Here is a 12,520-nt window from a genome sequence, read left to right as displayed (position 1 = left end):
CAATTTTTCTGAAGGTTATTAGAATTATTTTAGACGAAAAGTATAATAAGACAAAATAGTCTTTAGTTAAAATTGTAAATGAATAGAAAGAGAAAAAATAATAAAAAAAGAATGTAGAGATAAATATAGTGATTAGGATGTGTGGTGTTTTTTAATAGGCATATTTTAAAAAGTAGTGAATTTTTGTTAAATCATGAGGTTAAAGATGGTGGATGGGATAAGAATGCTCTAAGATCAACGTTTTGAAACCCGGCCCGGCTCGGCCGGGACCCGGTACTAGTACCGGTCCGGGTCACGGTGTTTGACCCGTTTTCTAATAGCCCGGCCGGGTTTTGACGGCGCCGTGACTCACGTAAGTTCGAATCATTGTTTGATTTCAGATCTGGATGGCTCAATCGAGCTCACCTCTTCTGCGAGTCGGCGTTGGGAGGTGAAATTGACCCTAAACAGTCGGCATCAAAGAATGCAGCAGTGGTGTCGATTTTGAGAAGCCGGAAAAGTAACCGGAAATTCCAAATTGCAGATGTCGTTGGCGAGCGCTCAAGGGTAGTTGACGGCATACCCAATTCGATTATATATACATATTAGTATTATCATTATTATATGATGTAACTGTGATTTATATATTTCTTGATCACCGGCCAAGGAAGCAGTGCTTCGGATGGTGCTGCGGCGGTTGAGTGTACGTAGTAAATGTTGAAAAGGTCTCTCTCTCTTTTGATTTGTTTGCCACCACAAGTTAATAATTAATTTTATTATATGTTGAATTTTTACAAGGTACTAACTTTTTTTTTTACTTTTCACTTTAATAACTCATTTTATTTTAAGTTAAAATATTAACATTTTATTACTTGTTTTAATTTACAGTTAATTTATATATTATTTTATTTGTTTTAAGGTTTTATCATTGTTAAAAAAAATTTTCACGTTTCCTTTTACGGTTAAGACAACGCAAATGATTTATGATCATTATCCATGTTTTTTAAAGTTACATGCAAAGTAGTAATTTATTTTATATATAAATAAATATATATTTATATTATTTATAACGTCATCCGGGTCAAACACCGGTCCGACCTTTAACCCGGTAAAATGTCCGGGTCAATGTCCGGGCCGGGTCTGAAAACATTGTATAAGATAGTATAGATATTTTATGCATTAAATGAATTTTACATCCCTTAAAACTTAAAAAGGAGTTTCATTACTTCTCCAACTCAATATTACGTGTCATTGTGTATCCTATAACTAGTGAATATTTTTCTTAATATAAACTTTAAACATTATTCCATTCACATACAAGTCGTTTATACATCTTTGTACCTAATTCTTGTATTTATTTTTTGCCGAAAGAGATAACGTTAACAGCAAACGCGTAGTTGGGTGTGTTTGAAACTGAATATACGATCGTTTGAATATATTATCCTTAACAATCTGATTACGATGTTTGGATTAATTCTAGACCAAATAATAATAATCATTAACGTTAATTAAATACTTGTCGGTCTGACCAAAACAAAACCAAACCAAACATAACATCCCATTGTTTTGCATCTTAATCCACACGTTGGATTCTCTTAGATTAAAAGAGTCAACGATCTCACCCCTCTAGCTTTATTGACCAACAATTAATATTCTTTATTTATTTCTCATATATAATCAATCAATTCACAAACTTTAAACTACTAGAACAAATACAAGCAACATATATTTGGAACGATGAAACTTGTTTGGTGAGATGGCCACAAAAGCTTTCTTGGACACTGTGAAATCGGTATATTTATCAATTACTATTTTCTTGTTTTATTTTATAGTTAATTATACACGCATCGTCTTACGTTTAAGCTCACACCGTTTCATATGGCCGTCCGGATAGAAGTCGGATGATCGTTTTGATAAAAAGATTTCAAAGTTTGATTGTTTATGGCCAGACTTAGAACGGTCATCCGGATATTGGACAGCCAACTGTTTTGACAAATAATAATAATCAAAGTTTGACTCCCATATGGTCAGAACGGCCTTTTGTCCAGATTTGTTCAAACGACCGTTCTAACCAATAATTTTCAAAGTTTGACTTTTTTCCTTTTAAACGGTTGTCATGGTATTTTGTGGATAACCGTTTGATAGTGTGAAGTTAATTTTTTTAAGTTTGACCACCCTATGGTTAAAATGGTCATCCGAATATTATTCGAACGCCCGTTATAACATATAATTTTATTTAGTTTTTTTTAAAAGGTGGTATGAGTGTTTGTAAACACCTATATGATGGTGTGACTATATCATGACTCGTTCTTAATATTTAGATCTTTTCCTTTTTAAGTGTGAGCTTTACCAAGGATCAAGTGTGAGCGAATTAATATCCGCTATGGCCGCGGGTTGGAACGCTAACCTCATCGTCGAGACATGGTGTCTTGGCGATGTGGTAACAACAAGCATTGGGTTGGCAGTAGCGTCAACCCACACGTGCGGCAGACACGTCTGCATAGTTCCCGACCAGGAGTCGAGAACTATGTACATCTCCGCCATGCAGAAGTACAGCATGGCACCAGAAGTGATGGTTGGAGACCCAGAAACCGTGGTTAAGAAACTGGACATCATAGATTTCTTGGTGGTTGATTCAAAGAAACATGATTTTGCTCGGGTTTTAAAAGCAGCAAGTTTCGGCCACCGCGGAGCCGTGGTTGTTTGTAAGAACGTGAGTTTACGGGTGGTTTCGGACTTTCGCTTGCGAAGTTTGTTCTACGACGGTGAATCACGGCGGATTGTGAGATCGGTGTTTCTTCCGGTGGGAAATGGGCTGGAAGTTGCCCACGTGGCGGCTGCGGAGTCCGGGTCGGGTTCGGGTTCGGGTTCGGGTAGGGTGAAAAATGGGAGGTGGATTAAACGGGTCGATAGGGAATCAGGGGAAGAGTTTCTGATCCGAAAGTAAGAAAAGGTTTTTGTAGTTTTTAATTTAAGGAAGATATTGTCTTTATTCTTTTGTAATTACATTTTATGAACAATTATAATCTGTAATCATTTGTTTTAGTTTTATTGTATTTTACTTATTACTTTTCATTTTTGCTTTACAACTTCAAAAGGAAGTGAGGGTGGGAGAATGTTAAGTGCGGAATAATGTTGGGGTTTGATGAGAGCCTTTTGTAGTAAGCAAATACTCCAAGAATTTAAATAAGAGACAAGAACACTTTTGGAACAATTTTTCTCATATCTTCTCAAATAAACTTACAAGAATTTAAATATGCAATGGATATGAACACATGATGCCCATGATCCTTATTTCTTGGAGTCATGCATGCAACAACTACCTACCATGCTCCACTAACTAGTAACTACATGTAGAGGTGTTCAAAAAAACCGGTTGGGGAACCGGTTTATCGGTTTAAACCGGTAACCGGTTTTTACGAAAACCGGTTTTTTAAAAACCGGTTAGACCGGTTATTGAACCGCCGGTTAGTACTTCGGTTACTCATTCGTGGACAAAAACCGGTTATTGAACCGGTTAGTAAAAAAACCGGTTAAATTTAAAAACCGGTTATTAAAAAACCGGTTAACCTAAAAACCGGTTAACCGGTTAACGGTCAAAAACCGGTTAACCGGTTTTTAGGTTAACCGGTTTTTGACCGTTATAAAACGGCCATATGACCGTTTGGGTCCTTTTTTGCCCGTTTTTTCTTGATTTCTAGCCGTTTTTTTTAACATTTTACCCCCACAAACAACTATATATAGTTAGGTTGGGTAGGTTAGCTCACACTCGATTATACAACTCTACTAGCTCTAAACGTTTATTTCATACGCGATTATTTTGTTATCTCACACTCAATTATACCACATTACCACTCCATACGCTCTTATTTCGTAGTCGTTTATTTCATACTCGTACTCGTTTATTTCATACTCGATTATACGCTCTTATTATCATGGCCTCCCAAAGTGCTGCTTCATCCGTCAACATGGGTGCCTCGAACACAGACATAACGGTCGTTCGGATCATCCCCACGAAAGGAAACCAAGATGTGTGGCAACATTTCGACCTATGCGAACTGTCTAACGGTCGCCAAAAAGCTCGATGCAAGCACTGTTTGAAGTTCTATGCAAAAGATGCAAACTCCACTTTAAAAGCGCATATACAACAGCGCTTTTGCAAGGCCTTGAAGGACGAAGCGGGAAGTAGTTCGCAGCCGGAGATGACGAATCAAGGAGGGGTGTTTACGTACGACGTTGAAGCGGTACGTCAACAGTTTTCAAACTTTGTGATTCAACAAACACTTCCTTTCAACCACTTCGACAACCCTCAATTCACGGAGATGATGCAAAACTATGTTCAACCACGCTACCAACACGTAAGTCGTTCGACCCTTAGAAGAGATTGTCTTAATGCATGGAAAAACGCTAAATCCGAACTAATTTCATACTTTTCAAACTTACAAACTGGTGTAAACTTAACAACGGATGTTTGGTCGGTACCTCATGGTTCGCCCGACTCATACATTTGTGTGACGGCTCATTGGGTTGACCCCGAGTCGTGGCAAATGATGAAACGAACCGTTGCGTTTCAATTGTTTGATTACCCGCACACGGGTAGAAATATTTTTCAAATCTTGGATAAAGTCATTCGACAATACAAAATTGAAGATAAAATCTTTTCAATTTCGTTTGATAACGCGTCCAATAATACGGCCGCGGTTGGCCATTTAAAATTAAAGTATAAACCTATTTGTGATGGAGCGTTTTTTCATAGCCGATGCATTGCACATATTATCAACTTGGCCGTGCAAGATGGGTTAAACGTGATCGAAACGCAAAGAAACAGTTTTAAAAGAATGTTACGAAATGTTTTTAGCAACAATAAAACATTTTCAAGATACAAAAAATTTTGTGTAGAAGCTAATTGTCAATGGTTGGGGCCAAATTGGGATTGTCCAACAAGATGGAACTCGACTTGTAATATGTTTGAGAAAGCCATCCAACAAAAAGAATCATTAATTGCGTTTCATCAAATTTTGTCAAGTAGGGGTAAATGTGCACCATATGATCCTAGAAACTGGTTATTGATTGAGATCCTCGCCTCCATGGCCAAAGATTTACTAACGGTCCAAGCTTCCACGGTAGCTTCGGAGTCTGTTTTTTCTGTTTCTGGCAGGGTTATATCGATTAGGAGGACTCGACTCACTGCACCAGCTATAGAGATGTCGATTTGCTACAAGGATTACTTGGACTCTTTAGATAGGGCACAACATCAACGCTCACTCGAGGGGGAAATGGAGTATGAAGCGGGCTTGTATGAAGACGAGGTCAATGAAGGACACACTCAACCAATGACCGATGAAGAAGCCGCGTACGACGATTACCTAAGAAATAGCTCGGGATCGGGTAGCGAAGAAAATTAGTTAAAGAAACAGCAAACATGGAGGCAAATCTTGAGTAAGAAACAGCAAGTTGTTCATGTAATCGTGTCTAAGCATTCTTTTTCCTAATATGTGCTCTTATTTACTTGTTGATTTGGATTTTTCTAATTTAGTTAAAGAAACAGCAAACATGGAGGCAAATCATGAACAAACTGCGATTGGGAACAACAGGAGCATCTGCTAGTTCACGATTTAATGTTTGTATTTTTTAGTTAAATCATGAACAACAGTTCTTGGCAGAGATTTCTTCAGTGTTAATGATTTAATGTTTGTATTTTTGAGTTACGAATATGCGATAACGATTTAATGTTTGTATTTTTAATGTAAAAACTATAAATGAAAGTTATGTGTTTTTAATCTTTGGTTTGTTGAAAACACATTCACCAACACACACTCATACTCATCTTCCAAGCAAAGAACCCTAACAACGAAAGCAAAGAATGGCTTCGGTCAGTCCGTTTTGCCTTGTAGTTACCGGTTTGCCTTGTAGTTACCGGTTTGTTTATACTGTGAAAAAATAATGGTCTTCATTAAGTACAAAATATAAAAAACAAATATTCGTATTTGAAACCGCGAAATTTAAAAAAAAAAAAAAACCGGTTAACCTAAAAACCGGTTATTAAAAAACCGGTTAATAAAAAAACCGGTTTATTAACCGGTTCTAACCGGTTTCTAAACCGGTCCTAACCGGTTAGACCGGTTAGGGTTTTGACAGAAAAAAACCGGTTATTAACCGAACCGGTTTTTTTCCGGGCCAAAAAAAACCGGTCCGGTTAATAACCGAACCGGTTTTTTTAAAAAAACCGGTTTGTGCACCTCTAACTACATGCACCACTAACTATCAATACAACAATAAAATTAACATGTGCAAAAATAAAATAATACTTCCAACTTCCATGATACCTTGTGGGCTTTTTGCATATTCTCTTGGGCTTGTAAGTGGGCTCATCCAATGATTGGGCTGCAACAGGGTTGGTATGGACCTGGAGATGGTGCTGACAGCCTCATACAACACGACAACTTGCAGAATTACATGAATGTAAACCATACATATCAAACTTACAAATCACCAGGAACCCGAACACGTGGATTTGGGAACGTTTGGACGACTCACTATCATTATTTTTGGTAGATGGATATTCGAATCACATGGTTCTTGACTTTACATATTGGCTTAAATGGGTACCGCTTAAGTTATGCTTCATTTGGGGGTTGTTAATCAATTGTATCTCAACTAAGTGGGCACTTTCAAGTAAAGGTACGGTTTTGGATGATTTAAACTGTGTATTATATGAGGAAACAACGCTGAAACATCATATCTTATTGTCCATTATAGTGTCTCAAAGTGTATATGGATGGCTATAGATGAATGGATCAATTGATCAAGACGAGACAACTTTAGTACGGCGGAGGAGATACTAGATTACCCAAGGAAAACTATCAAGAATAAGAAGGAATGTATCGTGGTTCAACCTATATCGACGATAAAATGTTGGATGATTTGAAAATCTTGAAATGACTTCATCTTTAATAATGAGCCTTTTCACATATCAAAAGTGGTGAACGACATCGAATCCCTGTCCTTCATGTGGGTGAAACATCGTAGTAAGAGATCGAGCCTGAATGGGAAAATGGTGCACTTTATAGGGTGTTGGTACTTGTTAATTCTGCATTTCTATTTTCTTTTGTTGTATGTTCGGTTTCTCGCTTGTTGCCTTCCTTTTTTTCTTTTAAATAATACCAGCCTTTCAAAAAATAAGTTTATACAAAATTGTTTAAATTTTGTAACGTCAACTCCACGAAGATATGTGGGTTGTTTCCATATGTATGCGTAGTGGTTGAAGCCTTTGTAATTATCAAATATTGTTTAAATTAATTTAACATGAAAATAAAATAATAATTAAACAAATCTAATCTTTCTAATTGGTCCTTTGACCAGCCTTTGCTCTTGAGTCATGACGCCGTTATCATAAAAACACGCAAACCTTAAAATAAAATAAAAAAACAAACTCTTAAGGTGGTTTTTACAAAATGGAGGTAAAAGAGTAAACCTGATTACCCAAATCAACTAATTTGGCGGCTATTATGACAAAAAATGGAGATTTTAGTTCCTATTTTCTATTCAAATTTGAAAACCTTCGAAAATACTTGGAGAAAATTCAAGAATATATTTTGATCTTGAATGAAATAATTCTTGAAGTTTCAAATGTTGTCAAGTCAAAAACATGTCATGTCCCTTGGTTCATTCATATTCCATCAACTTTTAGCGAAAAACTTTGAACAGAATTCAAATCCTGAACGTTCTAAGTAATTCCCATTTTTTAAAGGTTTCTAGATGGGGGCTCATTTGAGATACTCTCTTGATGCAAGTATCACTCACATGAAGCACAACTAGCTAGCCTTCATTGTTCCCATTCCCACTAACTAAGAACTAAGGATTAGTTAGATTCTTTACCATATCTAGACAACTAGTTACATGATAAGGGCTATTTGGTTCATTCAGATCTGAATGAGCATCTGTCTCATTCAGTAAGAACATGAGTGAATGATTCAGACCCAAATTTAACCATTCAGATGTTTTTCTGTCTGAAACCAAACAATATAAAGTCAGAATGAATCAGATGTGTTCATCTAAAAGGTTCCATTCAATGACCCTAGCTTTGCAAATCTTTTGGGACGCGTTTATAAATACTTTATATTGTTACACAATTTTTGTTCAATAACGATTTACGCAAACTATTACATCTTATTATCTCAAGCATTATTTTATAAATAATTTTTTTTATCACAACAACTTTATGCACACAAACTCCTTTAACAATTTGGGTTACAAGATTTACATTCAATGGTGATTTAAATGATTTCCCTAGCAATGCTTTACCGTGATATATTGATATAATTATATTCATTTTCTTGGAAACGATTGAATGACTTTACTTAAGACCTCATTTGAAATTTTATTCTATTATACGCTACGCGATTTACATATTTTGAGCTTAATTCGAGTCTCACAATTATTGCGATTTTATTTTCATTTGATGAGATGTTTCGATGATAATATTATGCACATGAGATTTCATTTTTGTGTTTTGATTTTCGTGACCAAATGCAAACTATTCAATAACAATTTGTGTAATACTTTCAAAACCTTAACTTCGCCAAAATCTCGTTTATCTTTTAAACGATATTATCATGACTATGTTATTTATATTTGAGCATTTATGTAAACACGATTCTATGCATTATTCTATATCATTTCATCTAATCTATTAACGGCCAATGTATGGTTGTCTACAAGTTTTGGGCGCTATTAGAAACTGTTATTATAATGACGATTATATAAATGGTTTCACAATAGTGGTCGTATTCATGTTTTATCACATTTCATCGATTGTTTTGGTTGTCAATCAATACTATTTTATTTACATTGATGTACGTATGCGTCACCCCAAAGAAACTCACCTCATTCTTGTGTTATCGCATTTCATGTAATCACATCCTCAAATACTTATAACCTCAAGTTTATACACGTATAAAACTCATTGCACGACGTTATTGAAATTTTAACACAGTTTACCCCTAACTCATGTACTCACCTTTCGAGTTTCATCTTATCAATTTTATTTAGTACCTCGATTTATAGACTTTGGTAATTATCTTGATGAGTTCGGACTTCGGATCTTATCTCATATTGTTTACCCTAATTTTTTTTATATTTATTTGATCGTCCTTGCTTAATTTAAGTCGAATTGTTATATTCGCCTTGGTTTATATCCTAAGACTTTGAACTGTTTCATTTATGTATCTCATTTTCCTACTTACTAGAAAAGTCAATCCCGAAATTTTCAACCGCTAGTACTGTTTTGTCAATATTGGTAAAATCCAACAAATTTATTTACACATCTATGTTAAATATTTCAAAATAAATATGTCTCTTAAACCACACAATGAACGAACCATGTGGACCATACGGCGATCTAAATAATTTTGGGTGCACACTTAATTATCGAAATCCCTGTATGGAAGTCATAGCTAGTACCCTTGTGTGCGATAACTCAGACCCGAGAATGATGACAGAAAAACGATAGAAATGCGAATAGTGATAAAGACATGGTGGATACGCCGCTGGTACATCCTTTATATAAGTGTCTTTATTATGATTCTAATTTGTAGCGTTTTTCGAGTCATGCAAGGATTTGACGTTATTCTTTTACTTAAAAATTGTTCATGCAATTATCTTACTAAAGACAATATTAATTAGTAATTACTTTTCTTTGATTTTATTTTAATTTCGGGACGAAATTTCTAAAAAGTTGTGGATACTGTGACATTCGCCAAATTTGAGTCTCGAGTTAATATTTCGTTTTATAAACTTTTAATTTGTAGAACCGACTCAACATCCTTAGAACCCTATTTAATTATTATATAATATTACCATAGACCTTGATCTTCAATAAATCGATATTGGTTATATTATAGTGTCGTTAAGAAAAACTTAAGGGGTCCAAACTGATCTTTTTGTAAAGTTATTATAAGTTTAATAACCTTTAAACCCCTTTTAAACTTTGATTGAAACTTGAGGGGTCATATTTGAAAATATGTATTATACATATAAAAGAAGAAAATACCCTAACCCTAACTCATTCTCACCAGCCACCCTCTTTCTCTTTCACATTTCCGGCGCCGTTTCCGGCGACGACATCCCAGCCTCCATCTTCTTCTGCAAATTCCGGCCACCACCCCCGACGCAGCAGCACCAACACCAACCCCAACCGCCGGCATCCCCTCCCTCTCCGTTCGTTTTCCAGTGACCTCCGGCGAGCCCCTTTCCCCTCTTCGTTTTTCCGGCAAACACACCACCACCGAAACCCCTTTCCATTCCCCCTCTCGATTTCCGTTTTTCGGCGAGAAGCCGCCAGTGCACCGCCTTGCCTCACCCACTCTCTCGGCTCCCTCTCTCTCTCCGACAACTCCCTCTCATCTCCGGCAGTTTATGCTCCTTCTTCTCCGGTGGTTTCGGCTCGTTTCCTTCCCGGTATAGATACACGACTCGGGAACAGTTAATAGGTAAATTAATTTGGGGTTTTCGTATTATTAATTTTTCATATATTGATTATAAGATTTGAACTTGTTGATAATCGGTTTTAATTATGGGTTGTACTCTTGGAAACGGGTTGGACGAGTTTGGAGTTAGTATGAATTGGGGAAGATACGAACAACCGGGTTCGAGTCTCATTCTAGGCCGGTTTTGGTGTTATATTTATACTTAACAAGTTTCGATTACTATTAATACTAATATTACTACATAAAGATTACATATTAGTATTATTACATATAACTTACTATTATAATTATTTATCATTAATATTATTATTATTATTATTATTATTATTATCATTATTCTTATAAATATTTGAGTTATTATTATTAATAAAGACCATATTATTATTACTTATTAAAAAAAATCATATTTCTATCATTTATTTATTAACAATAATAATATTATACTTATTTTGTGAATTCGTTTAGAAATCGAACCAACATCAAGTATGGTATCATTATTTACTATCAATATTATTTGTTATTATTATTATTTTTATCAACAACACTTTAACGAATACCAAGACTTTTATTCTATAACTATTGTTATTAGTATTATTAATAATAATTATTGTTTTAATTATTTTACTATATTAGTATTATTAGAAATAGTTATTATTGATATTAGTATCTTATATACCTATATATATGTATATATATATAACATATCTTTTTAGAATTATTATTATCATTACTACTTTATCATTAATAATATTATTATAAACTTTATTATAAATTCATTTTATGAAAACCGAACTCTTGATTTAAAACCCGTCTTGTTTCTATTTAATATCGGTTTAGTTATTTAAAAGCCCCAAATAAAATAATATTATTTTATTTTAAATTATCAATTTAGTACGAGTCCCTAATCATTAACAAACTAACCGGTAACCCGATTAACAACCGAACCTTCCCGTTCAATGTTTCCAATATAGTTTCATTATGGTTTCAAGTTCATTAATATATATTATATTATTTATTTTAGCTAAGGTGTTTATCGTTTCAAGTCGGATCTATTCGTTTACCATTCGAGCTTCATTTATTTATTTATTTATTTCTCGGTTCATCAATCGAGGTGAGTACTTTCATACCCCTTTTTCCATCTTTCGTTTTGGGTGACATTTCATACCTATTAAACTAAATGCTTTATTTACTTGAATCTTAAACCCACAAACGTGATTGTATACTTTACCTAAATATTTGCTTGATTTGGTGTTCTATGCTTACATGCTTATTTGCGTATGTGTTTATCGCTTTTGGATGGTGGAACTATAAATCCTAGACCATTTGGCAACCCCTCATGGCAAGGTGTCGTTAACGTAATGCAATTAACGATAACTATTAAATCCTAGACTACTTGGCAACCCCTTGTAGCTAGGTGGTGCTAATGTGTTTAGCAACTGTCTATAAAATCCTAAACTATTTGGCAACCCCTTATAGTTGGGTGTCGCTAACTTGTTAGCGATAACTATTTTATCCAAATTTATAGCTTTTTTTTATTTTTTTGTATACAAGTTTTGTGGCTCTTTATTACTATATACTTATATGCTCAAACTTATGAATTGCTCACCAACCTTTGTGTTGACAAACTTTATTTTATGAAATGTTACAGGTTTGACTTTTGTTGACTCGAGGACTTGATGAAAACGTTACCAAGACTATTAGGGTATTAGTAAAACGAATAATATAATTGTTACTTGTATTCAATTTGTTCGTGTGAACAAGATGTGTTGATTACTGATTTGTTGAAATAAAATGAGTTGAATAAATATTGTCACTTTAAATAGTGTCTTGTGTATTTGACCAATCACGTTGCACCCCGGCATGTTCCGCCTTTGGTCGGGGTGTGACAGCTTAAGCAAAGAGTTAGTTTATAAGTCATAAAGAGGAATGGGACTGAAGCCCATGGAAAAAGGGGACATGAGGGAAACCTAACTTAGTTGACTGGAGATCCCAAAATCTAAGTTCAATAGAAAAACTTAATCATGAAACCAAGGGTAGTCACTGTGGGGGAGTAC

General features: G+C 34.9%; 1 protein-coding gene across 1 annotated transcript; it reads left to right on the top strand.

Annotated features, from left to right (window-relative positions):
• The first annotated feature begins 2,362 nt into the window (after positions 1-2,362).
• Positions 2,363-2,926, top strand: LOC143627163 (uncharacterized). The gene has a single exon (XM_077097049.1). The coding sequence runs from the start codon at positions 2,363-2,365 to the stop codon at positions 2,924-2,926; it is 564 nt and encodes a 187-aa protein (XP_076953164.1).
• Positions 2,927-12,520: the final 9,594 nt, after the last annotated feature.

This window comes from Bidens hawaiensis, unplaced genomic scaffold (assembly GCF_021521415.1).
Source record: "Bidens hawaiensis isolate Kalapana, Puna unplaced genomic scaffold, B.hawaiensis_p1.1 tig00004599_1, whole genome shotgun sequence".
NCBI lineage: Eukaryota > Viridiplantae > Streptophyta > Magnoliopsida > Asterales > Asteraceae > Bidens > Bidens hawaiensis.
Note: the sequence above shows the minus strand (reverse complement) of the source record. Positions and strands in the feature narration are given on the sequence as shown.

Excerpts from the sequence above, each read along its gene's own strand:
- LOC143627163 (XM_077097049.1), top strand. The coding sequence starts at position 2,363 with ATGGCCGCGGGTTGGAACGCTAACCTCATCGTCGAGACATGGTGTCTT.